The 27,462-nt window shown below is 51.8% G+C and overlaps 2 protein-coding genes across 5 annotated transcripts in view; one reads left to right on the forward strand and one right to left on the reverse strand.

Annotated features, from left to right (window-relative positions):
- On the forward strand, window positions 1-22,791 carry arhgap32a (Rho GTPase activating protein 32a). 4 transcript variants are annotated; one of them, XM_086164274.1, is made up of 24 exons: window positions 1-137; window positions 4,845-4,958; window positions 5,331-5,435; window positions 5,523-5,622; window positions 7,245-7,336; window positions 8,620-8,704; window positions 11,567-11,653; window positions 11,729-11,866; window positions 12,374-12,466; window positions 12,551-12,673; window positions 12,741-12,818; window positions 12,892-12,973; window positions 13,093-13,242; window positions 15,389-15,491; window positions 16,570-16,714; window positions 16,871-16,953; window positions 17,447-17,554; window positions 17,634-17,779; window positions 17,855-18,068; window positions 19,278-19,426; window positions 19,503-19,577; window positions 19,660-20,129; window positions 20,207-20,336; window positions 20,506-22,791. In XM_086164274.1, exons 2-24 carry the CDS (start codon window positions 4,870-4,872, stop codon window positions 22,635-22,637), a joined length of 4,977 nt encoding a protein of 1,658 aa, XP_086020400.1. In that variant the 5' UTR covers window positions 1-137; window positions 4,845-4,869; the 3' UTR covers window positions 22,638-22,791. The 4 variants fall into 4 exon arrangements, with proteins under 4 accessions (XP_086020400.1, XP_086020398.1, XP_086020401.1 ...); XM_086164272.1 differs by having other exon boundaries at window positions 17,634-18,068; XM_086164273.1 differs by lacking the exon at window positions 1-137 and adding an exon at window positions 2,602-2,663 and having other exon boundaries at window positions 17,634-18,068.
- Window positions 22,792-24,267: 1,476 nt separating this feature from the next.
- cadm1b (cell adhesion molecule 1b) overlaps window positions 24,268-27,462 on the reverse strand; it is a 164,287-nt gene continuing 161,092 nt past the window's right edge. The window contains exon 12 of the transcript XR_015107438.1: window positions 24,268-24,682. The gene's annotated coding sequence lies outside the window, so the exon portion shown is untranslated. The remainder of the gene's footprint in view (window positions 24,683-27,462) is intronic.

A 27,462-nucleotide genomic window follows, 5' to 3' on the forward strand; every position in this document is an offset into this window, starting at 1 on the left:
TCCGCCTCCGCCCCCGACGCCGGACGGCCGTAGCCGCGCTCCGTGCGTCCCCCGCCGGCCGTGCCCGCGCCGTGACATGCAGACGGCGTGTCTCCGCCGCGCCGTGCAGCTGAGAGGAGCGACGTGCACGGACACAGGTAGGCTGAGTCACCCGTGGACGGGACGGGATCTTTTCCCCCCCCGCGCCTCCGTTTTTCACGTCAATTCACGTTTTCACGGGAAAAAAGGCCGTGCGGGGAGGGGAGGGGAGGGGGCGGCGTGGGCGAGCGGGTGGCGTGGTTGCGGTGCGCGGAGCGGCCCAGCGGGTCAAAGGACACCTGTGGGAAGCCCGCATCTTCACCTCCACCTTCACCTCCACCTGCTGTCAGTCTTGATGGTTTCTCTGACGTGCACGGATTCACGTGCACGCCCCTCCTACCCTGCAACAAGTGTTTTGGGAGGGTTTTTTTTTCCACCTGAGTATGTTTTTATTTCTGGTTCAACCTGTGCCAGGTTAACGCCAGCTGGTGTGTGCGTGTCTGTGTGTGTGTGTGTGTGTGTGTGTGTGCCTGTCACGCACTTTCTCCTGTATTTGCATTGGTTTCCACGTGCACATCCGGCTCAGCCTGAGGGACCTGCTGCTGAGATGCTTCTCTCCAGCCGTCCAGGAGGAGAAGGTGCTTCCAGATCGAACCCCAGAAAGATTTATTTCCTGGTTTCTGGATTTGTCCTGGGAAAGTGTCGCCGCTCTTTCTGACTCCCGGCGCCACACGGGACGTCCTCGTGATCCACCTGGGGAGCTCGGCGCCCCAAATTAGGGGAGGAGGTTGGAAAAGACGCCGGAGAGCTTCTAATTGAATCCTCAAAACAGGCTAGCTAATAATCGCCGTCCCTTCGTGATTGTGAAGGTTCTCTTATCACAACATCGTCCACCTCACACACACACGCACACACACACACACACAGCGTCGGTGCACGTGCCCCGCACGTCGACAACCTCCCGAGACCTCGGCTTTCTCCCGCACAGAGGAACCGAACTGTTCGTCCCGGGGATAATTTGGGGATTTGGTTCTGGACCTCCAGTTTTCTGGACGAGATGTTGAGAACGTCGCCGTCGGAGGAGCCGTCCATCCAGGCTCCACCCGCGGACGTTTCCCGGCGAGGCTTACAGAATGATCCTCCCCGCCGGAGTTGATTAAATATTTGGGTGTGTGCGGTCGGCGGTGTAATCGTCCGGCTGTTCTCCCCGCCCTCTGCCCCGCCGCGGCCCAGATCCGTCAAGGTCAGGGGACAAAAGATTGAACCGCGGTTCGTCGTGAGATGAAATGAAGTTAATCTCACCCGGGCAGATTTCAGGAAGATTATGGGATGTCACGGCCACACCTCCTCCTCCTCCTCCTCCTCCTCCTCTGCAATGTGCTAAACCGGCGACGAGGCCCGGGTGAATTTGTCCGATATGAGTAATTTCTCAGCGAGAGGGCGGCTGCACGCCGGGGCCCTGAGCCTGCCTGATGATGTAATTTCCCTCCTCGCCGCCTCATCCTCAGCCTGGAGGATGCATGGTGGACGGGAGAGGTTGCCATGACAACCAGCGGCCTCTTTCTTTCTTTCTTTTTTTTTTTTTTTTTTTTTCCCCTCCCTCCCCATTGTGTCCCTCGCGTGTGTTGACTGCATTCCGGAGCTCAGAACGAGAGCATGAACGGCCGGGTTTGCCCTCGGTGACGGCGCCGGCCTGTCACGCCGTCTGGGGTGGGACGGAGGGGGGCGAGCGGCGACCACGCCGATGCGCCGCTTCCAAGTTAGCGGTGCAGGAAAGGCTCCTCTTCAAAGTTCTGCAGGAGATGATATGATAGTAAACCTCCCGCCGGAGTGGACGTTTAGCTGCCGCTGCCCGACGCCAACATGCGCTTCTTCTTCCGTCGCGAGAATTGTTGTTGTTGTTGGAGGTCTTTCATCGAGCGGACGTCAAATCTCGGTCACGTCGAGATTTACCGCTCGGAAAAATAAAGGGAACACTTAAACGACACAATATAACTCCAAGTCGTTCACTCGGTCGCTGAGGAAGCAGCGCTGATTCCTTTGGATTTGTTTTAAGGATCAATGTTGGCGTGTTTTGAGCGAGACTCCAAATCCAGACCTCCGTGGGCTCATACGTTTGATTTCCATTGATCATTTTTGTAGTTATTTTTAATTTTTTTGAGTATGACGCGCATCAAGTGCAGTTTTGTCGTCTGCGACTGGTTCACGTGTCGACGGTTTATTTTAATGTGACACGATTCGTCATGGCAACCGGGTCGCGGGAGATTTGGGAAACTCACCTGAAATAGAGCGGATATGTGATGCCCGGACGGCCGATGTGCGGATTGTTTAAAAAAAGACAAACTTGCTCGATCGGCCGTCGCCTGCAGGGCCAAAAGACAAATATAAAGTCACCGTCACCTCTTTTTAGATCCACATTTAGACAAAATATAGATGTTACCTAACTAACCGAGCGTCACAGGTGGAGAGGAGACGTGGATGTGGGAGCGAGTGGAGGGCCTTGGATAAAATAACAAAATAATTATAATCAATTTTGCAGTTTACGCTGAGAAGCACAGGGATTATCCTGAGGCGGTGAAGCCTGTGCGGAGCGCCGTCTCACCGCTCCAGGCGTCTGCTCAGCTCTCATGACGTCTCTCCCGACGGTAAAGATCTTTATGAGACGCAAATGTATTTTCTGTTTCTGCACAGCGGGGCTGAATCTGTAAAAACCTGTTTGAGACGGCCGATTTACGCCCGAACCCGCGAGTCGCTAAATCATCTCTCCTCCAAAAACGGCGTCGCAAACGGCCAGAAAGTGTCGGTCGGCCTATTTTTCAGGAAAATGTAGCCATGTAGGCCATCGGACGTCCCTTTGCGCTCCCTGAGACGCCTTAAAGGGTCCCTTCCGGTCCGCCGTGTAAACCGGTGCCGACCCGGTCTTGCCGTCGATTCGCTTCTGAAACCCGCTGCTATTTTTACACGCGTCGGCAGATCCGAGCCTCCGCGCGTCGGCGCCGAAAGATCACACGCGCGCGTTCGCGCAAGACGGGAAGAGAACATAACTTCTCCTCCTCCGCAGCGCCAAGCACAGCCTGTTCCTCGGTGAGATAACGCTCGCTGTAACGTGATGTAACTCCGGACGCGGGTTTAAAATCCTGCAAAACATCACAAAACACAACAACCGTGCGTTTGTTTAACACACTCTGCAGGTCAATGCATATCCGGTTCACCCCCCCCCCCCCCCCCCCCCCCCGGGGGGGGTCCGGGTACCGGGACGAGGTGCAGCTCCAGCCCGATCTGGCCCGCGATCCTGTCTGCACGCGTGCATTCTGCTGAGTCAGGGGGCTTTGTGGAAGTCAGTTAGCAGCCGTTCATTGAGGCTGCGGGTCAGAGGGGTTGGGTTCGGGGGAAACTGCCGCTGCAGCAGTGCACGGGGAGGAGGAGGAGGGGGGGGGTGAATGTGTTTGTCGCCGTTTTTTTTTTTTTTTTGTTGTTTTTTTATTCGTCGTCGATCTGCAGGGGAGGCGGCGGGGGAAAGGGGTCGGAGGTCCCGAGTAGGTTTTGACCCTCATGTCCGCAGTCGGCGCTTCTCCACGGACGGTCGCGGGAAGTTTGCGGAGGGAGGTTTTGACGGCGTCGGGTTTCAGCGCGTCAGGGCGTTCCTCTTGTTTGTTTACGCTACAGAAAGACCGGAGAACGAGACCGACGGGAGATAAACCCGGGTCGTAATTGTCAGCCCAGAGGACGTTTCCACGCCCGCGGCCATTTTAGCCTTTAAACACCAAATAAATAAAGACACGAGTGCAGGTTTACTGATAAAATGCCAGCTGTCGTGGAGGCCCGTCCGCAGAAGACCGGGTGTAAAAGGGAAGAGGCTCCTTTCTGCAAAACCTTCAGAGGAAGTTGTTTACTCCAGACGCCACCGCTGACATTTCCTGGAGGAAACAATCAGTAAACCCCATCTTCTCCTCCCAGGACTCCTCATCCGGGCACCGCCGAAGAGAAAACCCGTGTCCCCACGTTCTCTGCGTGTCTGTCTGGGGTTCCTCCGGGTTCCTCCAGGTTCCTCCGGGTTCCTTCGGATTCCTTCAGGTTCCTCCGGGTTCCTCCGGGTTCCCCTGGGTTCCTCCAAGTTCCTCCAGGTTCCTCTGGGTTCCTCCGGGTTCCTTCCACGGTCCAACGCGTACAGAAGGTTCATTGGAGACCCTGAACTATCCAGGAACGGATGTTTTTCTACGTCTAGAATGAGAGGGTGAATGTTTGTCTCCATCTTTGGCCCTGCGATTGGTTTCCGGGGTGAACTCTCGTCCAATCACAGAGAGGATTAACCTCCGGCGCCCTCACGATCCTGAGTGCAGAACGACTGAACGAATGAATGAACGAAGGGATATAATCGCAGTGTTCCGTCACCGACGGCATTGAATCCCAGGGGTGTGTCCCGAAGCTCAGTCGGGCTGCTCTTCAGTCCGCAGAAGTATCTCCAGGCCTCCGTTCCCACGACCTTCGACCCGCCGCTTGTCATTCCGTGGACGGCGCTGACAGCCTCCCCCTGGCAGCGCAACCGCAGACCTGCCGCTCTGAAGCCGCTCCGCTATTTTAGCTTCATTTCAACACCGCTGTCAGCGGACAGGTGCCTTTGTGCCTCCTTTCTGCCGTCGGCGGAGAAAAAGAAGCTCCGGCGCGCAAAACCAAACGACCAGCCTTTTCCGGAACGCCGCGGCGAAGGCGCGAACGCGCGCCGGGCGAGGCGTCCTGCCGTGACGTCGGCGCCGCTCGCCGCAAGTGGGTTAATGTCTGCGGGCGCCTCCTCACAGCCCTCTCTTTGTCCCGATCGTTTCCAATAGTGGGCAGTTGCAGGACGGCGCTATCATGGAGGCTGGATGTGTGGTTGCCGCGGTGATCGAGAATGCCGCCTCAGGACCCCAGGGAGCGCCAGGAAGCGGCGACGTCCTTGACGGGTGAGTAACTCCCTGATTTTTTTTTTTTTCCCGCTCTGACTCATCTGAGCTTATTAAAATCACGTGTGAATCTTGAAGTGTGTGTGGATAAAAGTTATCCTCTCCTGCTTTTAAACCCTCCCCCTTCCCTTTGAATGGTCGAGCTGATGTTATGTAACTTCGCCGCGCATCCCTCCCAACGCGGGACCGCGTTCCCGCTCTTGGCCTGGTTTCCCGCCCTCGCCGTCGTGAAAAGCCGCGACAATAGCGAAGCCCGTCTCTCCCTCTCTCTCTCTCTTGTCTCTTTTGTTGCACATAAAGTTGAGCTGAATGGACCTCACCCTTCGCTCCCGAGCACCGAGTCACGTTTCAAGTCGGTGTTTTTCTCCACAGCGCGTCCTCGCGCAAGGACGCGCCGCCTCCCCGTCGACGAGACGTCATGTTTTCTGCATCTCCCGCGGCCGAGCTGCGCGACGCAGCGATGAAACGGCGGCGACTGTGCGACACGTCCTTCCGCACCATCACCGCAAAAACGCTCGTAAAAGTAGAAAATAACTTCATTCTTGTGTTGTCGTTCCTCCTCAGAGGCGAGCTGCCGCTTTCTCACCCGGTCAAAGACGACGCCGCCGCGCCCGACGAGCGCCTCGCTGAGGAGCGGCGGCCGCAGGAGCCCCCGCCGAGCGAGGTATCCGCACAAAGACTCGTTGGTTTTGCGTGCGATTGCGCGGTGAAAGGACGGTCCCGGGAGGCGTACGCACCTCTTTCATAGAGGACGATTTATCACGGAAAAACACGAGCCAGGTGTGCACGTTGTTGTCGGGGACAACAACAGGAGACCGTTACGGGGATTCGCGGCAGATGGCGGGAACAAGGTGTCGGAAGATGCTCTTACTCTGTCCATAAGTGAGTTCGGACATAACGTGAAGCAAAGTTACGTTTAGCAACACGTCGTAGCATTAAGTGTGTAGCCTGTAAGCTAAGCTAAGGATAGAAAACCAAATGGAAAACTCCCCCGACCTCCTCCAAACATCTCCTCTGCCGCCATCTTCCCATCTTCAAGATAAATATAATTAGTAAAACCAGCTTATTCAAGGTGGACAAGAATGATGAGACCAGCGATGCTGGTGCTCTACAAAAAGCAACAACGACCAAAAGACAGGAGGCAGAGCTGGAGGTCGCAGAGATGAAGATGTGGAGGTTCTCTTTGCGAGTGACCAGGATGGATAGGATCTGGAATGAGTCCATCAGAGGAACATCACATGTTAGATGTTTTGGAGAGAAGGTCAGAGATGGTTGGGTCATGGACAGAGGAGGGCTGGTGAATATATTGGTAGACGGAGGCTGGAACTGGAGGTCCAGAGGAAGACCATAGAGAAGATTGATGGATTTTGTGAGGGAGGATATGAAGTTAGTTGGTCTGAAAGAGGAGAATCCAGAGAATAGGGTCAGATAAAGAAGGTGGATTGGCAGTGGCGACCCCTGAAGGGAAAAGCCCAAAGGAAAAGAAGAATTTGTCACAGGGGTGCAGGACATGTATGCCCGAGACAAAGTGATGACTGATATGGTTTGGACATGAACGCTCCTCTGTTCAAGGAGAAGAAGATTGATATTAATATTAATTTAGCCTATTTTTCACAGGACATGGGACAAAACAGCTTTTCAATTCAATTTAATGAGGAAATTTACATCAAATAAATGCGATTAAACAAGCTCGCTCACTGAACCGGTTAAACTCCGAAGTCAAGTTTAGAGCAAATATTTTAACACGTGTACGTTTTCAAACGGCCTGAAGCGACGACACCTCGGATACTCCCAACAAACCCCTGCGTGGTGCGTGAGATGCCTGCACGGACGGGGCCTGTTATTTTTAATTCTTGGAAATAACATGCGCTAGTGGAATTTATCTTGCAGATCCAGCCCACGCGTTCCTCTGTAATCTGACAGGATTGGCTCCGTGCTTCAGATTAGCGGGATTCATGGTATTTTTCACACGTTTCCACGCGGCAGCTCTTCAAGAAACACAAACAAACTGCCAAATTAGCGCTGGATCCACAGAGAGCATCTCAATAATCACCGTGAGGAGCGCCGGTGAGATGTTCTGAGAAGGTTTGGACGTGGACGGAGGGAAGACTGGATCGGCTGTAGGTTTGACGGAGGCAGGGGAAGAAGTTCACTTTGGTTTGGTCCAAATTCATGATCTCTGGGTTTAACTCCTGACCCAGATATGTAACGCTCATATTAGACCTCAAACCGACAACCTCCACGAAAGCATGGGGTTTTGGCTGATCGACGTTTCTTGTTTGCCAGGTGAAGGCCGGCGACGTGGTGGACCATCCCGTGGAGCCCCTCCTGCGCTCCTGCGTCAGCACCGCCAGCATGAAGGTCAAGAACATGAAGAAGTAGGTGCCTCCTGCTGCTATTATGGGCTTCAAACCAGGGCTCCTATCCAGGCCAGGGAACGGAGGCCGTCCCGTCGCAGCGCTCGCATCTTCTCGCATCTTCTCGCATCTTCTCGCATCTTCTCGCATCTTCTCACATCCAGCCTCCTTCTCTGCTCCCTCACCACGCGGAATACCGTGTTTTGCGGACCATAAGGCGCAACGTGTTCTATCAACTGGTCTATTTTCATACATGAGGATGATAAAACATACGGTATATAAAGCAAAACAAAACTTTCTTCATCTCCCTTCGTTCCGTCGGAAACTCTGGTCTCCTTTACTCGTCTCGGTTCATCTGCCTGCGTCCCGGTGATTCATTCGTGTTGAATTCTTTTCCATCATCCGCTGAATTTGTGCCATTTTCGGCACAAACGTACAGGAAACACGCAATGTAGCGCTATTCCAAAAAGTAAGTGTGCTACGTCCTGTTCTCTGATTGGTTCATCCTTACCAGCGATGACGGACAAGTTAGCGTGAGGCTGGAACAACGTCGGGATTCCAAAGGTATTTACAATTCGGCGAGATAAACACTTTCGGCCCGCTATGGCCGGATCTTTAAACTTACGACTGGATTTCAGTGATTTTGACTTATCTTTCCTTTTGGAGGCTATTTGTGTATTTATTTAAGGACACCGCGCTGAGGTTTTCATACTTTCGCAGGGCCGTCGTTACATTCCAATTAGTTATCTAACGTTGTCTGATGTTGCAACCCATTTTTTTTATTTTTTTTAAAATTTGTACTGCCGATTGTACTTGTTTTTAGCTTTATCCACCCCACTTGTAGTTTTTAATTTGATCTCATTCTTACTTGTTTCGAGTTTTATCTACTGCTTCCGTACCGTCTTTAATTTAATCTCATATTCACCTGTTTTTAGTTTATCTCCTGTTTTTTTAATTGTTGTGCTGTGCTCTGCTTTGCTTGTAAACTTGCCGACCCTGAAAATGAGGGAGACCTCAGTGGTCTTACAAGTATAAATAAAGGTTATTATTATTATTATTATATTCAAAAAAGAAAAAACAGTCGAGCGGAGCGGCTCGGTCGCTTACCGAAGTCGCACTACAACATTTTGACACATAAGACTGGTCGGAGGTCAGTAAGCATAACAGGAATTCATACAAAAGGCACCGATTATGAGAATTTAAAAGGATAAAAGGACTTTAAGTGTGCTATAGATACAGTTCTGATACGCTGCTGTTTGTCTTTAATTTTTTACTGTTTTTTTTTTTTTTTTTTTTTTTTCTAGACTAACGTTCCCTCGAGGTCACTTCCCCAGACTGGCGGAGTGTGCCCATTTCCACTACGAGACCGTCGACTTCGGAAATGTTCAGGTGAGGCCTGGAAACGCTCCGCGAGGAAAGTGTAGGACCGACTCGCAGCAACCTGGTCCTCGGTTCGGTTCCTCGGGGTTCTCCTGGTTCCTCCGAACACGGGAGGACGAACGCGTGCCGATAATCAATCAATGAACGAATCAGTCGGATCAACATTCTTGATCGTCTTTTTTATCTATACGAGAAAATACCGCTTCCCTTTTAGGCTCATTGAATTTCATGTTCCAGTTTGCTCTCGGTTTCTTAATTAAATGACATTATATAAACGGATCCATCACCTTCATTTTCCTCTAAAAGATATATTTAATCATTAATCTGATCCAATTTCATTGTTTTCCACTCCGAACTTTAACAAATGACGACCCAGTGAGATGTTTGTAATCAGATTACCCGTCTCTCGGCCACTTGAATAAATGTCGAGGTCTCCGCGGAAGATCGGGTAACGCGGCGGAGCGAACTCGGAATCATTCGAAAGAGCTTTAACTCGGGTGGATGATTCATCCTCTCCGTCCACAAAAGATCATTTCTAACGATACTTATTCCTGATTAGAGGTGATCATGCACGACGTATTCTCAATTTGAATCTGAGTCAATTTGGAAGTCAGGCGGGCCGATTGCATCGCAAGAACTCTTAGAGCTGGAAAGTATTGCAGCGAGTCAGGAATGTTGGGGTTCATGTTTTCTGTGTGGTTGTGGGGTTGCTGGGAATTTTGTGGATGTGGTTTGGGGTTGCAAGGAATTCTGTTTTTTTTTTTTTTCAGGAACAGTTAGTTGTATCGAGCCTTGTGTGGTCGCTTATTAAACGGATGTTTTACCGATAACCAGGTGTTTTCCGTGACTAAAACGCTCATTTTATTCAAAATCATTTTAAAAGTCAAAGCTTCGCGTTCTCTGTGTTTGTTTCCCCGAATGCAGTCCAGTCCCCGTGCTTTCTAAAGGTTATCATTTTGGAATTTGCCCATTTGGGTGTTTGCTGTAAGGTCCGAGGAGGTCTAGAGGAGATTTATGGATGGAGGGTGAAAGAGGAGGTGGAGTTAGTTGGTGTGAGAGAAGAGGATGCGGAGAACAGGGTTGGATGGAGAAGGTGGATTGGCTGTGACGACCCCTGAAGGGAAAAGCCCAAAGGAAAAGAAGAATTTGTCACAGGGGTGCAGGACATGTATGCCCGAGACAAAGTGCTGACTGATATGGTTTGGACATGAACGCTCCTCTGGTGGATTCGAAAGAGGAGGAAGAGATTTACAATAAGACATATAAACAGTGAGTTTCCCAGACATTTGAATAACCTTTGAGGGTATTTCTTTGCGGCTAGATCTTGTACTTTGCAAAGGTAGGAGCAGAGAAGTCAGTGGTTCGAATGGTTGTAGTTCTGCTTTCTGCCACAAGAGGGCAGCAGAGCTCCTCTTGAAAAGCCCCATGCTAGCAGAGGGCTGGAGCAGCCAGACCGGCATTAGGGGAGATGAAGAAGAGCCAGATGGCTCTCACCGAGGCCTAAATGTCCTCTTTTGGTTGCCGGGACTGTGACGGCTCCCTCAGAGGAGCCACGCCGAGCAGAGACACTCAACGGGTTTCAGTGACCTTGAGAGAAAAATCCCTCGGGGAGGAAACAAAAGCACAAAAGACACATCAGTACAGGGAGATGAGGATGTCTCTGACACACACACACACACACACACACACACAAACACAGTGCAAACAAAGGCACGTTCATGTTGATTTCTGGATCACAAGAAAGCCATAAATAGTCAGTTCTTCCCGCATCTGTGGGCAGCGGGGGAGGGGAGAAGAGGGGAGGAGGTCCAGACGGGGTTTCATGCAGCACAAGGACGGCAGTCTCTCCCCGCGATCCCGACCCAGATTAGCTCCAGTCTCGCCTCCAGAGCGCGACGTGAAGCGCTCTGAAAGGAGCCGGGGCCGCGCATCCATTTAGCCCCGCTCGCCGCCGCCGAAGCCTTTTGTCGCCACAGAAAGAGATGCTGTGGCGAGACAGAGCGCGAGAAGACGAGGGGGGAGGAGGGGGGAAGGCGATGGAGGCTGCAGGGAGGGGAGGGGGAACTGGAGGCGACCAGGACCAGGGAGGGGAGCATCCTCTTCTTTCCTTCGCCGGCTGGAAAGCGGCAGCGAGAGGCGACCGCCGTCTTCGCGTTTGGCTTTTCGCTCCCGGTGCTTAAACTCTGCGGCCCGTCGCGTTGATTCTTCCCGGCGGAGGAGCTGCGGGTGAAGGAAGGAAGGAAGGGAGGAAGGAAGGAAGGAAGGATTGCAGCCGCACACAAAGGAGGAGGCGCTTCTTCCTCCAGCTGTGGACGGAGACCAGGGAGGCTTCAGGTAACTGATTCTGGGAAACGGTAGAGGTGTGTTTCTGCACGGGAGGCTTTCCAGGAATTAGCCAGCGAGAGATCTGTAGGTTGAAATTCCCAACCAGCCGTTTTTATTTTGTTGTTTCTTTTGAAAGCGGACCGTCTAATCTCGTTCCTCATCGTCCCTTTTGGCCTCCGATTCGAAATTCGAGAGCCCTGTGCTTATTTAGGACCGATTTCCCTCCTGTCGGACCGGTTTCCAGCAGGAACTGGGTCGCCCCGTGTTGTGTAACACTTGTGTCTGGACCAGCGGCGGACGGTTATAAATAACCAAAAACTTCTAGGTCTTTTTGGAGCGTCGTGATGGGACGCATGAGATAAAGTGAAACAGGAAAGTGGAGAAAACCTCTTTATTCACGAGTTTTGATGATCGCGGGAGCTTGCAGAAGGTTTGCAGGAACATCTCCAGACCTTGTCGTATCAGGGCCGTTCGGCTGGTCTCCATATTGCGCCTCCATGCATTATTCACAGTATCTGCATCTCCCTCCGCTTTGTGTCTCCTCAGCTGGCCTTCACAGAGGGGCAGAGCGAAGGACCCAAAGCCGGTCTGGACTCCAAAGAGCTGGTCTTTCTGATCCAGATCTCGTGCCAGGTGCGGTATCTTCGTACCGCCCGGAGACGTGACGCCGCAGGTATCTTGAGTATTCTTCTCCTCCCCTGTTTTCAGGCTCGAAACTGGCTGGTGAGAAGGTCCTACGAAGACTTCCGCGTGCTGGACAAGCACCTGCACCTGTGCATCTATGACCGCCGCTACTCCCAGCTGGCCGAGCTGCCCAGATACGACACCCTGAGGGAAACGCTGGAGGTGAGGCCCAGTTTGTTCTGCGTCGGGTTCCTCAGGGTTCTCCTGGTTCCTCCGAACACACGCAGGAGGTCCACGGCGGACGGTGCAGATAATCCATCAATGAACGACTCCGTCGGATCAACGTTCTCGATCGTCTTTTTTATCTGTACTAGAAAATACCGCTTGCCTTTTAGGCTCATTGAATTTCATGTTCCAGGTTGCTCTCGGTTTCTTAATTAAATGAAAAATAAATGATATTATCGATCACCTTCAGAAACGCTGGAGGTGCGGCCGAGCGGTGATCACTGACATCTGAGGCCGGTTCCTCAGGGTTCTCCGACCTGCAGGAGGTCCTGGGCGGAGACCTTAAATTTGTTCTGACGAGCGAATCTGCGTAGAATGTAATGATAATCCAGACCCGACGTCGATCTTCCCTTCGGATGTTTGAGCTGCTCCGTTGAAGAAGCGTGAAGGTCTCGGTCCGGCCGTCAATCATCCTCTGACCCCGCCCCCCCTGTCTCCTCTCAGTCGGTCACCAGGATGCTGGCCACGTACCTGTCCCGCTTCTCCGCCATCGCCGACAACAAAATAAACTGCGGTCCCGTGCTGACGTGGATGGAGGTACCACCTTTCCGCCAATTCACCGTTTGGGCTTTTCTTGGACCAAACGCGAGTCTCGGAGGTCCACCTTTTCTGTATCTCCAGATCGACAACAAGGGGAACCACCTCCTGGTGTCCGAGGAGGCGTCCATCAACGTGCCCGCCATCGCCGCCGCCCACGTCACCAAGCGCTACATCGCCCAGGCCACGGACGAGCTGACCTTCGAGGTGAGACGCCGCGGCTCTCGATGTTCCTCCGTAGAATCCGCTGACGTGATGTCCACCTCCGCCGCAGGTCGGGGACATCGTGTCGGTCATAGACATGCCGCCCAAAGAAGATACGGGCTGGTGGAGGGGGAAACACGGCTTCCAGGTAAAACGGGAATGAAAGTGGACATTTTGGAGGAAACGTCGCTGGTTTTTAAATCCGCCGCTCCTCCGCTCAGGTGGGCTTCTTCCCCTGCGACTGTGTGGAGCTGATAAACGACAAGATCCCCCCCAGCGTTCAGAGCTCCGTGCCGAAGCCGGGTGAGTCCACGTGTCGCCGCCCGTCATCTATTAAAAGCCTCAACCGCGGGTTAGAAGATGGCTGGATTCAAAGCGCTCCGTGTGTGTGTGTATGTGTGTGTGTGTGTGATGCTGATCAGTGTGTAAAAAACACGGGAAGCTGGTCACGTTCCTGAGGTCCTTCATGAAGTCCCGGCCGCCGCCGCAGAAGCTGCGTCAGCGTGGGATCCTCAGGGAGAGGGTGTTCGGCTGCGACCTGGGAGAACATCTGCACAACTCAGGACACGAAGGTCTCCGATTCACGCCGTCGCGTTCATTGATCACAAACATTCAACATCCAGGGAATCAATCAATCATCCATTCATTCATTCAATCATTCAATCATTCATGCAGGAGGATATGATTGTATGAGACATACATTCTTTCACCCTCTTATTCTCACACCTTTTTCACTTGCATTGCCAACATAGTTCATATTTATAATGCTTATTGTCAATACAAATCCAAATGCACTGCAGACAGAAGAGGAAGAATTTCATTGTACAGGAAGAACCTTTCCACGCTGTGCATATGATATTAACCCTTGTGTTGTCTTGCGGGTCAAAACTGACCCACTACCATGTTTAACTGTAGAAAAAACACCATAACCTATTTTTTTCCAACTTGAAATTTTATGACTTTTCCTAAAGAGACCCCATAATTAGAAAAAGTGATACTTCTTTTTTGTTTATGTTTCCATGTGGGCTGTACACCACTAGGGTACAAAGATTGTCTTATGGGTCATTTTTGACCCGTCGGACAAGGGGAGTAAACACAATGTTAAGATCGCACGAGGGTTAAATACATGTTTCGCCACAGTTATTAAAACAGAGGGAGCCTCACATTTTACATGAATTAGTGCTGCATATAATGTTTTTTATGTATGAACAAAATATGTTCTACATTTTTTTTTTTAAATCAATGAATAACTGCAGAGAAATGACCTTTCTGCATGCAGCAAAAGATTTTGAACTCTGAAAGTTGTGTTGAAGCAAAGTTACTTTGAAGCAAAATACTCATTATCTATTTGTGTCCTTCTTGTATTTATGAAAAAAAAAACAAAAGAAAAACAGACTTAAATGCAGTAAACCAGAAATAGCGTTCTCTCTCTGTGCCGTCATCCTTTTACTGGCGCTTATTAAGTCGCTTATCAAAAGTGACAAAAATGTTTGAACACATTTTATTTAGATGTTAAAAGATTGCCATGATTTTCAAATTTAAAATAACATTTTAAAAGTGAACAAACTAAAATAAAATACATTTGAATTAAAAACCCCATTGAAACTAAAGAGGCAGACACCTATTCGTGTGTTTTGGTAAATATGGAGAGACATTTTAATTTCTTTTTTAAATAATTTATACTCTATAACAGTGACAATGACCAACAGACAGAGCTGGAGGTAGCAGAGATGAAGATGTGGAGGTTCTCTTTGGGAGTGACCAGGATGGATAGGATTAGGAATGAGTCCATCAGAGGAACAGCACATGTTAGATGTTTTGGTGAGAAGGTCAGAGATGGTTGGGTCATAGACAGAGGAGGGTAGACGGAGGCTGGAATTGGAGGTCTAGAGGAAGACCAAAGAGAAGATTGATGGATGCAGTGAGAGGAGGATCCAGAGAATAGGGTTAGATGGAGAAGGTGGATTGGCTGTGGTGACCCCTGAAGGGAAAAGCCCAAAGGAGACGAGGACTTTGTCACAGGGGTGCAGGACATGTATGCCTGAGACAAAGTGATGACTGAGGTGGTTTGGACATGAACGCTCCTCTGAAGATCTGGGTAGAAGTTTGCTGAAGGTGGACCTGCCAGGTAGGAGGTCTAGGGGAAGACCAAAGAGAAGATTGATGGATGCCGTGAGAGAGGATATGAAGGTAGTTGGTGTGAGAGAGGAGGATCCAGAGAATAGGGTTAAATGGAGAAGGTGGATTGGCTGTGGAGACCCCTGAAGGGAAAAGCCCAAAGGAGAAGAAGATAGATTATACCTTATACTTTTTCACTTCAGAGTTTGTTGATTTATTTTATTTTATTTTGTTTTATTTTTTACTTGTATTTTAGCTTATTTTTATCACTGTTTTATCCTTGTATGTCTTGCTGCTGCTGCTGCTGCTTAATAATTTCCCAAACATGGGCTCATCAAAATACATCTCATCCGTCAATCACACTTCATGTAGAGACATTCGATCGTCCACCCTGGATTAGGCTCCGTCCCCCTGCGACCTTCAGTGTAGGGAGCTCCAAATGGCAATGCGGTCATGTAGAGCAGGTCCGGACCAGAACTTTTCGGTGGAGACGGAGGAGATGTGAAGGCCTGAACTATCTTCTACAGGATCCTACAAGAGCAGGATCTGTCAGCGCTGTTTTGGTTTCCTTGAAAATATTCTCAGCTTCTCCTCCTGCAGTCCCGCAGGTTGTAAAGAGCTGCACGGAGTTCATCGAGAGGCACGGGGTCGTGGACGGGATCTACAGGCTGTCTGGGATCTCCTCCAACATCCAGAAACTCAGGTTTGTGCCCATTTAATCCCTTTTTTTTTTTTTTATATGCCATTACGGTACCGTAATCCCATTATTTCTTCAAGTTGGTCCTTCATAGATCCTGCAGAAGAACCGACCGATGAGAAGTTAAAGTTCTACCTTGGTGCCCCTCGTGGAGATGGAGATATATGGGCACCAGGCTGGATGTGAGGAAGCTTTAGCAGCGTAGGAGTGAGATTAGGAGTGAGAAGACCTTCTTCTTCTCAGTCTTAAAGACACATCAGGCTCTCTCTTGCTGCAGCATCTTCTGCAGCTTCTAGAAATCTCTCAGGAAGTAGTTTCTTGGTGTATTCAGACAGCAGAGGAACCTCCAGCTCATCCAACCATCTAATCTCCTACTACGTGGCAGGGTCTTCTAACGCTTCCATAGGACCTCATCAGTGCTTGGTGATCGGTGGAACCCGAAAGCCACGCCAGATATTTCTTGCTGACTCCAGAGCGCCGTTTTGAAAAGCTCTCCTGGGCACGGCTCAGATGTTTTCTCCGGACAAAATAGACAGAAGTGGCGAGAAATGGAGCGACAAAGCGGTCCGAGCTCTTCTGGCCTGCTTTCTCCATTAACAGGGAACATCTAAGGAACATCTACATCAGGGCCGTAGGAATTGCAGAGTTAGCTTACGGCTAACAGGGTTCTTTAGCAGCGCAGGGAAACGATAAAAACACTCCAACTGTCCGACAGTCCACGGTTATCATTCTGTGAACGCAGCTTCACCGGTGTGAATGCTAAGCTAAAAGGTTCCTCTGGAGGAGGCTACATCCTGGAGCCCAATTATAGCTGGACTCTTCTTCCATCAGTACCGGGGAGAAGAACCGGACCTGCCCCGGGATTTAGATTTGAGCTCTGAAGCCGGAGTCGGATGCTGGAGGATCAACGGTGGCGTTAAAAGCGCAGAAGTGGACGTCTCTATCGCTGGGGGTTGAAGTTCGGTGATGTTTTGTTATGAAATGCATTCGTAGAGTCGTGTTTTCAGGAAGGGGACGTCCTGTTTGGTTTGTGTCAGGAGATGCACAACGCACACTTTCCCACATCTTTCTCGTTCCCGTCCAGGCACGAGTTCGACTCGGAGCAGATCCCGGACCTGAGCAGGGACGTCTTCAGGCAGGACATCCACTCGGTGGGTTCCCTCTGCAAGCTGTACTTCCGGGAGCTGCCAAACCCCCTGCTCACCTATCAGCTCTACGACCGATTCTCGGTAAGAACGTCGGCGGGAGAAACGTTTCCTGGACGAGAACCGCTAAATAATTAGCGTCTGTGAACGAGGTCGGCGGAGCTTTCGAGGAACCAGATTAACGGGATTAGCGTCCCGGCCGGTTATTATCGCTCAACGGTTTGTCCGCTGTCGTCACAGGAGGCCGTGTCCGCCGCCACTGACGAGGAGAGGCTGGTCAAAATCCACAATGTCATCCAGCAGCTGCCGCCGCCGCACTACAGGTCAGCCGGACGGCTCTCCGCCGCCACCTGGTGGAGGAAGATGTTCCTTATCCCCCTAGATTGGCCACATTTAGGGGATAAAACTGGGACGGGATTTATCAATTTAAATAACGTGCAGCAGAAGACCCTGTCGGTGTTAGCATGCGATGTTTTAGAGGTAGAAGCAAGAAAAGTAGAAAAACTAGAAAACAATCTTATTCACCGTTTCGTGAAATGAGTGAATGAAAATAAACCGTTGCAGCAAAATGACAATATGGCGAATCGAGCCCGATCTGCTGAAATGTAAATCCCATTGAAGCCAAACCCTGACCTTTCGCTGTTCCCTCCACGCGCTCAGCACTCCAGTCCACGGAAATTGCATTGCCATGGTAACCACGCCTGGATTTTTTTTTCCTTCTCTGCAATGTGTAACGGCGCCATCTGCTGGAGGGAAAGGCGTACGACAGCTGAACTCCCTGACCGCGCTCTCCTTCACGTTTGTCTCCGCCGGCAGGACTTTGGAGTATCTCATGAGACACCTGTCCCATCTGGCCACCTTCAGCTCCGTCACCAACATGCACACGAAGAACCTGGCGATCGTCTGGGCCCCCAACCTCCTCAGGTAGGCGTTCTTGCACGGGATTCAAAGTCAAACTCGTAGGCGAAGGACTCTTTCCACGCACGTTTTTCCGTCCGTCCAGGTCCAGGCAGATCGAGTCCGCCTGTTTCAGCGGCACGGCGGCGTTCATGGAGGTGCGCATCCAGTCGGTGGTGGTGGAGTTCATCCTCAACAACGCCGACACGCTCTTCAGCCCCAAGCTCAACGGCATCATACGCGAAAGCGCCGGTGAGCTCGGAAAACGTCCCGTTTCCGGTGACGGTCCGCGGAACGGATCGCCTAACCGGGAACGTCTGGCGTCAGGTAACAGCACGTTGTCCCGACCGAAGTCCCTGCTGGTCTGCTCGCCCTCCACGAAGCTGCTCTCCTTGGAGGAGGCCCAGGCTCGCACCCAGGCCCAGCTGGGCACGCCGGCCACCACGCCCTGCTTCTCCCACAGCGACTACATCGAGGTGGGGGAGGGACCCGGAGCGCTGCTCGGCAAGTTCCACACAGTCCTCGAGCTTCCGCTTGAGAGGTAGTTTCATTACCTGTCCACGGGTGTTTGTGGTTTCATGTCCGTCTGTGTCCTCCGGCAGCGTCCATTCCAGTCTGGTGTTTTTCAAGTTTCATCTGTGCTATGCTAAAGGCTAGTCAGATTTTATTTACGCCGTGCATGTAGTGCCGGCCTGGACCACCACTCTTTAAGATAATATGCAGAAAGCCAGCGTTGCAAGCGTGGGAGTACGAGGGTCAGGACGCTCCAATGATCCCAAATAACACAGCTGCTGCTAACAGCTACATGCTAATAGCTGAGATGCAGTCAGAAAATAAATGATGGCTCCAGTGGTCTATTTCTAAAAACACCGCTGGTGCTAACAGCTACATGCTAATAAGATAAGATAAGATAAGATAAGATAAGATAAGATAAGATAAGATAAGATAAGATAAGAACAACTTTACTTATCCCGAAGGAAATTGTTGTGCCAGAGTTTCAAGCAAAACATAACAATAATAGATAATAGTAAGAAGGAGGGAGAATAAGAAATACAATAAAATATAAAGTGTCAAGTTTAAAAGCTGGGATGCAGTCAGAAAATAAATGACGGCTGCAGTGGTCTATTTCTAATAACATCGCTGGTGCTAATAGCTACATGCTAATAGCTTAGATGCAGTCAGAAAGTAAATGATGGGTCCAGTGATCTATTTCTAATAACACCGCTGGTGCTAACAGCTACATGCTAATAGCTTAGATGCAGTCAAAAAATAAATGACGGCTCCAGTGATCTATTTCTAATAACACCGCTGGTGCTAACAGCTACATGCTAATAGCTGAGATGCAGTCAGAAAGTAAATGATGGGTCCAGTGGTCTATTTCTAATAACATCGCTGGTGCTAATAGCTACATGCTAATAGCTTAGATGCAGTCAGAAAGTAAATGATGGGTCCAGTGGTCTATTTCTAATAACATTGCTGGAGCTAATAGCTACATGCTAATAGCTGAGAGACCCACGAGCGCAGACAGAATGCTGCGTCATGGGATGGGTCATGCATGACGGGACGACCGAGCGTCAACTCTAAGCTCCCACAGACTAGAAAGATTCAAGCCTACGAGGAGTCCTCGTTTGTTGTGTGCGAGATGTCGCTCTTGTTGTTGTTGTTGTTGTTGTTGTTGTTGTTGTTTTTGTATCTTTGCAAGTTCAACGTCATGGAAGTTCGACTTTTCCCGGTTGTTCCTTCACTGCAGCGGCAAGCGTGCTCCCGTCAAGGCGAAGAAGTCACCTGTGGGCAACTGGCTCTCCTTTTTCCACCTGGGCAAGTCCCATTCGGTGTCCAAACGCAAACTGAAGAGACACCCCAGCGAACCCAACGAGATAAAGAGCATCGCGCTGCCAGGTCAGATGAGCGTCCGCTCCGCGCTCCTTCATGGCGCTCCTCACCTCGCTTACTTCACTTTCCCAATCCACCGTAGGCGGGAGAGGTGATAGCGGCACACTGCGCTCCACCAAAAGCGAGGAGTCTCTCACCTCTTTGCACAACGCGGAGGGTAATTATTCTGCGCAAAATGCTCCAGAGATATCGAATTTATCGAGGCCGCAGCTGGAGGTGTCGTGTTCTCCTCCGTCCAGGTGAACCTCCGAGTTACCGCCGTCTCAGACCTCGTTCGACCAGTGAAGCCATCTCTGCGGGCGGCGGAAACGACCCTCGCCATGTGAAAGATGGCCGCGGGGCGCCGCCGTCGAACGACAGTCGCAACGGCGCCGGCCGCGCCGCCGCCGGCCGCTCGCCTCCGCATCCGGAGGACGACATCGACCTTTACCCCCCCGCCGCGGGCATCTCCACCTTGGACTTCGACCCCATGTCCTTCCAGTGCAGCCCGGCGGCGGCGACGCCGCGACTCCAGCACGGCAACGTGGACGGAGGCAAGTGGAGGAAGAGCGCCGGCTGCTCCAGCGAGTCCGAGCCGATCTCGTCCCCGAACAACAACAACATCAGCCGCTCTCAGTCCCCGGACCTGAGCCCCGTCCTGGGGATAGCCGGGAAGGGCCCGGCTAAGGCGCCCTCGCCCAAACTCAGGAAGAAATCCTTCAAGTCGCAGGTAAGACTCTCGCGCCGCCTCCTCTCTCTCAGGTCCGGTGGACTCTTCCTCACCTCCGCCTCTCCCTTCCTTCCAAGCCCGAAGGCCCGACGGCGGACAGGAAGGATCCCAAAGGGCCCTTCCAGCACTGCAGTCCGGCCAGCGCGACGAGCCAGGCCTCGGCGGCGGCCGACCTCGCCCAGTCTGCGCAGAACCTCCCGGATCCAGGTGGGCGCCGTTCCTCTGCAACGTCACGTAAATCTCATTCCACTTATGTAGTTAGTTGTAATGCGCTGGGTAGTTTCTTATGAAGCTTTCGTGTCCTGTCCCATCATGTCTTACCATAGCTTTGTTTGTCCTGTCATACTGTAGCGTTGTTTGTCTTATCCCTCCCCAGGAGCAGATAGACTTATGAGTTCAGTGTCTGTTCTCCCTCCTCACCCTTCCCCGACGAGCGCCGCACGCAAGTTGGCTCTGGCGCTGGCCGAGTCCGCCCGGAAGGCCAGCGGCGGAGCCCCGCGGCGAAGCAGAGCCCCCGACAGGAGACAGGAAGCTGAGGACCGACCGCCCCGGCCCTCCGTTCTGGACCTCAAGGTGTACCCGCAGGAGCTCTGCGGCCCCCACCTTCCCGCTGTATCCCAGTGGCAAGCGTTGGAGCAAAGCCCCGTGGAGAGCCACTGCTACCCCCACCCCGTTCGTTTCCTGCCCGCGCACCTGTGCTCCGAGCCGCCGCCGCCGCCGGCGCCGCCGGGCGCCGCCGGCCAGGAGAGCACATACAACGTCACGCCCAACGTCAGCCCGCTGGGGACGGGCAGCTTCGATGACGGCAGCGGTGAGTTCAGGAGCGGCAGGAAGGGGATCTCCGTGGCGGAGCCGACCTACCAGAGCGTGGGCGTCTGCACGCCGACGCGGCCGTCCTGTTCCGCGCAGAGCCCGGCCACCTCGCCCATCTACGCCAACGCGGACTCCATCAACGTCTTTAATTTCCGCGCCGTTCTGGCCGAGACCTCCGTGCCGGCGTCCGTGGACGAGGTCCTCCCGCGACCGCCGCAGATCTCCTCGGCCCAACGCTACTGCCCGGCGGAGGACATCCACCTGGCGGAGGACGCGTACGCCAACCAGCATCCTCTGAGGCAGATCCAGGCCGGGAGGACGCCGGAGTCCCGCTGCCCGCGGCCCGCCGCCATGCCGCACCCCCTCCTGGGGCCCAAAAGCATTTTCAGGCAGTTTTCCGGAGGCAGCTACAGCTTCTCAGGTCTGCGCCCTCCACAGTCCCCCCAGTACAGACACTACCACCGCGGCGAGCATCACCTGGGCTGCCAGTGGCAGAGGCCGGAGGACCGGGGGGTCGGGCACCCCGCCATCCGGAGGGCTCGCTCCTTCCACGCCCCGCAGATCAGCCGCTACGATTTAGCCGAGAGGGAAGCCCCGCCCCCCGACTCCATGTTCTACGGCGAGCAGGAGGCCTCCTACCAGAGGTTGGTCCAGACCGGCCTGCTGCCTCTGCGCCCGCAGCACGTACGCTACGCCCCTTACCCCGACGCCCCCGCGGACGGCGCCCGGTACTACGCCGAGCCCTTCCCGCAGAGCGAGATCCCCCGCGGGCAGTCGTACACGCCGCGGAGCCACTGCTCTCCACGCCGCGGCGTCCCCGCCAGCAAGGATCTGTACATCGCCAGCCGGGACAGGGTCGTGTACGAGGCCGGCGACGCCGACGTCTTCCACAGGGTCGTCTATCAGCCGGCGCCGCTGGAGATCAGGCACAGAAACGCGCATCCGGCGACGCCGCCTTACGAGAGCGCCGGCTCCTCGGCCGGCTCGCCGGGGAGAGACATCGTCCACATCAGGAGCAAGTCGGACCCCGGGAACGCCTGCCTGCTGTCCGCCGAGAAGAAAGAGCGCGAAGGCATCGTCCTGTCCGCGTCCGCCGCCGCCCAGCTGGCGGAGCGAGGGGTCGTCCGGCAGCTGAGCGGCGTGGAGGCGGCGCCGGGCAGGCGCGTCCACCTCAAAGACGGCCCTTCCAAGGGGCAGCAGCAGCCGCCGCTCCGGAAAGTGCCGTCGCTGCCGGAGAGAAGCCGCGGAGAACCGGGCGGTAACGACCAGCCCGAGCCGCGGAATCGACCTCAAGCCGGCGAGCGATTCCTGCCGCTTCACGCCGCCGGCAGCTACTCCGGCGCCTTCCGGAGAGCGGGGCGCTCGCAGAGCACAAGGGAGAGCCGCCACCACCACCACCACCACCACCACCACCACCTCCACGCCAAATCCCCCGGCGAGCCCGAACTGCCGGGGTCTTTTCCCGCTCAGGCCAGCAGGAGGACTCAGAGCACAAAAGTCAGGCCGACGCAGTACGACAGTGCGTCCGGTTTCTACGCCAGGCCTAAATCCACAAGATCGGGCAAAGCCGCCGCCGAGTATTTGTCCGGCCGCGGCGCCGAGGCTCCTCGCGGGCACAGACTGCGGCCCGGCGCTCTGGATCAAGAGGCTTTTTACCAACCCGGCCTCAGATCGCCGGCCGGCGTCTACGAGTGATTCAGGCTTTCTATCTAATTCCCCGACAGGGCCAAAGGAGAACCGCACTTTATCCTCCGCCAGACCAACAGACTGTTTGACTGATATTGCGTTTTTTTTTTTTTTTTTTTCGCTTTAACCTCCCGGATAAGAAAAAAAAAAAAAAAAAAAAAAAAAAAGTGAGACGCGGCTTTTTTTTCGTGGAAACATCTTCTTAGCATTTCACTCGTAATTGATGATTTCATTTTTAACCATTTTTTAAAATTTTTTTCATTTTCAAGATGTGAGTGTGACCGTCAGCGGCATGTTTGAGCAAAAATGGTGGCCGTTTATACATTTATTTAACGTCTTAATAAAAAAATTTAAAAAAAAAAATCACGGGGAAATACAAGGTAAATGATTTAATCGTATGATTTTAAAGTATGTACAGGAACGTGTCCGGATTAATTCTAAATATAGTATATTTGTATGAAAATAACACGCAGCTAACACGTGGCTAACGTACTGTACATCTCGTGCCCTATTTTGTCTGCTCGGACTCAAACAAGCACTTTTGAGGGTCACTGTGTGAGAAACACATTGTCTTAATATGGTGTACATTAAACCTCTGGATAAACAATATATATATACATATATACATTTATATATGTATATATATATTTTTTTTTTTTCTGTGTGCGGCAGTTTTGCTCCGAAGCGTTTCTGAATTGCTAGATTAGCACTTTTTTGGGGTGGCTGACACGGAAAATAAACTTTCCTGTTCTCTTCTTATCGCACACGTTATCGCAGTCGCAGTCGTACGTTAACAACGGGTCAAAGCTCCCGCGGCTAAATATGCTAAATATACAAGCAGCTCGGCTCATACTTTGGAAAAGTGTATTTTGTATAGCGGTGTGGGTTTTTTTTGTTTTTTGTTTTTTTTTGGGGTCACAGAACGAAAACGTACTTCCTCTTTTAGGGAACTTTTAACAACGTGGTGTTTTACATGAAAATACGATGTTTTATTCATTAAAGATGCTATTTAAGAATCAGCCGGGTTAGAAAGGGTTACTCTTGTAGGACATGTTGAACAGGTTTATTCTAACGGGTGTCATGAAGAGAATAAAGATGTGATGAAGAATTCTAGATCCTTCGACCAACGTGTCATTAATCCTTACGACGGCTGGTCCAGCTGTTGGTCCAACTAAAAAAACACTTATTCCATTAATGTGTCATAAGTTTTGCTTTCATTTAGAAAACGACGCCGTTTTTTTCACATAATTGCGAGCCGGTTGACCCCTTGAAATGTCAGCTCCTGCCAGAAGTTGATGCTGAACGCTGTATCTTCACCAAGACATGGACCGCTTAATATTTATTTTCAGGAGCCAACAGTAAAGCAGAGTGTAAGGATTACAATTTGAATCATCACAACGTGAACAAATATGGAGGAGGATACGAGGACCTTCTGATGAAGGGACACAGATATTTTCCCAGCAAAGCTGCACTACAAACAAGGGCATTTTTCTAAATTTTTTTACACCAAGAAATGCAAATTTCAAGGCAACGTACGCCGTATCCCACAACATCGCCAGAAAACGTAAGCTGCTTTTAGACGGACAGTTTACTGTTTGTTGAACTCAGCAGCAGTAATATGCTATCGTATAACACAAATAAAAAGCACTTTTTTCCATTTGCATAAAGTTAATCAATTCAATATCTTTAGCATAATGCTAAAAAACCTTTTTAGTGTTTGTTGTGACCAAGTAAAAGCATAGGAAAGGGTGCCGGGACAGAAACTCTGGTATTGTATGAGGAAGTCTGGAGTGGCAGAGAAGTTGGTTAAACTGGTGCAGGACATGTATGCTCTCGGTGAAACAGTGGTGAGGTGTGCTGTAGGTGGGACAGAGAAGGTCAAGGTGGAGGTTGGACTCCATCTGAGCCTCTTCTTGTTTGCAGTGGTGACGGACAGGCTGACAGATGATGTTACCCAGGAATCTCCGTGAACCGTGATGTTTGCAGATGACATTGTGATCTGTAGTGAGAGCAGGGAACAGGTGGAGGATCACGTCGAGAGGTGGAGGTGTGCTCTGGAAAGGAGAGGACTGAAGGTTAGTCGCAGCGAGAGTGGAGATCAAGAAGGCGGAGGATTTCAAGCACTTGGGGTCAACAGTCCAGAGCGTGAGGAAATGGATCCAAGCAGGTTGGAACGGTTGGAGGAAAGTGTCAGGGGTACAAAGGGATAGAAGAACATCGGCCAGAAGGAAAGGAAAGGTGGAGGAGGCAGGGAGACAGACATGTGGTTCCATGGAGAAGGTGGATTCGCTGTGGAGACTTCTGAAGGCAAAAGCCCAAAAGAGGAGAAAGACCTTTTTAGTGTTTGTGAAGGTCAACACATCAGACCGTCTGAGAACACTGATGGTATGATTGATTTTGTTTACATAACATTATCTTATGATTCTGATAACCAGAAGCAGCTCATCAGAATGTGTAATTTCCTCCCTTTATAATAAGTTTAAGTTATTATCGTCGATTCGGCCCTCCAACACATACCGGTTTCTCATACGGCCCCTTGTAAAAATGAATGTCCGTAAACAAAACACTTCCAATCAGAAAGTTTGAGCCCCGAATGCCACGGGACACCGCTCATCTGTCTCCATGCCAACGGCGGGGGCGGACCACAGCGGCGCCAACCGCCCACCAGGGGGCGCTGTAGCCCAAGCGTTGAAAAAGACTCCCCCTGTTTTGCATCCCGGGAGCTTCGGTTTGTGGCCCGACAAAGCATCCGGCGGCTTCTACGGCCTCGGAGCCCGTCTTGGGCGCCGTGTCGGGATCGGGGGCCCTCGGCGGATCCAGAAAAGCCACCGCCGTACTTGTCGTACACTGAGCTTCTACAATAAGAGCCCCATTCGATCTCGGGCGGAGGTGCTCGAGGATAAAAAAAAAAAAAAAAATCCAGTGACGCCCAGTGGGCCTTGGGAATTGTCGCTTTGTTAGAAATTATTAGCGCCGCCGTCCTTGTCGGCAGCCCGCCTTTCACAGGCGGCTGAAAGGCCCGGTCTGTGGCGGAAAACCATTAAGAGAGCCGGCGGACTCAAAGCGGCGTCTCCTGGCAGCGCGGCGCCGCTCCCGGAGCTCTGAGCCATTGTTTATTCATCGCCACATTGGCATTCAAAGTGCGTCCTCTCTGTTCTCTCTCATAACCAACAAGTTGCAATTTTTATGCATGTGAAGGTTGAAAGCAAATTATTTATGGCAGACCGGACCGGCGCAAAGAGAACAGCCCGCAGCAAAATGGTTTATGTTGAAAGCAATCCTTTTCTATAGGCTACCCAATCCGTCGGACGGCGGCGATGTATGCATGTATTATATATTATATGTATTATGCAGCGTTTCGGTGCGACCGGTGAGACATCCATCTGTTTGCTGTTTTTGTTTTTTTGTTTTTTTTTTTACTCCATGATCCATGTGAGGCGCGCCACCTTTCAGGATCAGGCTAAAGTCTCATTTTTCAAGAGCGGGATTCGTAAACCCCTTCCTTTTTTTTTTTGCTGCAGCGACGATTTTAAACGCGAGCGTGGGAGCGTCGGGCGAAGAGGGCGGCGTTCACCTTTAACCCCGGGATTATTCGGGGCGCGAGGTAAGAGGCCACGGCTCTTTGAGAGTTTCGGAGACGGAACAGTTCAAAAGAAATTTGGATAACGCGAGTTAACGGCGCCGAACAAAGCGGCGGATGACGGTCGCCGCGGCGCGTTTCATCGTACCGTGACGTGACGACATCTGAGTTCCGTGAGTGCGAACGTCCTTCTCGTCTCCGGGAAAGCAGCTGCCTCTTCGGCTGGAGAACCCGCCGCGCATCTTCCGTCTCTGCGACAGCCTGTCGTGTAAAAAAGCCTCGGGATTGTGACTTAAAGTAGCTCTTGCATCCTTTATTTTTTTTTCTTCTCCACGTGTGTGTGTGTGTGTGTGTGTGTGTTTCGAGAGCTGCGTCTTTGGTGTCGACGGCTGCAAGATGAATTTCGTAGCAGCCGAACACGAGAAGGCGCAGCTTCTACTTTTAGGCGTTCGCTCTTCCTCCCCTCTGTTATCTTTTCAACTTGGTGAGTTTTCCCTCCCCCCGCCTCTTCTTCGTCTTTTCCTTCTTCTTCTTCTTGATGAGAGGAAGACGACCTTTGGGGATCGTCAACAATTTGCTTAATTGGCGAGTTAAGGGGAAAATGTGTTCCGAGTTAATTGCAGCCTGGAAGAAAAGCTTATTAAGACCTCTGATAATGAATTAAACCTCGGTGACGGGTGACAAAAAAACACATACATTTAATCGAGGGCGTGCGTTCTGGTGTTTGAAAATCAGACGCATTTTCTGCAGCGGCGTCGGAGGGCAGGAGACACAATGCTTAGTGATTGAATAAGTGATTAGACCTCGGCGAAGCCTGTCCCCGGCACTAATGGCTGCCTGTTAGCGCGCCGCTTTCTAATTTGATACTCACTTGTGATCAAAGTGACCAAACATCTTGAGCGCCGTGCGCCGGCCCGTTTCACGCCGCCCGCCGTTTGTGTTGCAAATGGCGCTCTTGACCTTTACCTGATGACTGAGAGCCCGAGAAGCCGGGATGTAATTACCCCCGGGCGTTACGGTGGGTTCACAAGGTAGCCGACATTTGCATGTAAATGCACGGCTCTGTCGCTCCTAATGAAGGACCATCTGATCTTAGCTTAGCTTAGCTTAGCTCCCAACAACCCCCGCGACGCTTGACTCATTAATGGAACGAATTAGAAAGACGCTCGGCGGTTATCGACCGGAAACTTCCCCCCGTCCCGTTAGGAGGACGGACGGCGGGGCGATGACGAGGAGGAGGACACGACGTCAAGG

This window comes from Fistularia commersonii, chromosome 18 (assembly GCF_037954325.1).
Source record: "Fistularia commersonii isolate RoL2024-O1a breed Wild chromosome 18, RoL_Fcom_v1.0, whole genome shotgun sequence".
NCBI lineage: Eukaryota > Metazoa > Chordata > Actinopteri > Syngnathiformes > Fistulariidae > Fistularia > Fistularia commersonii.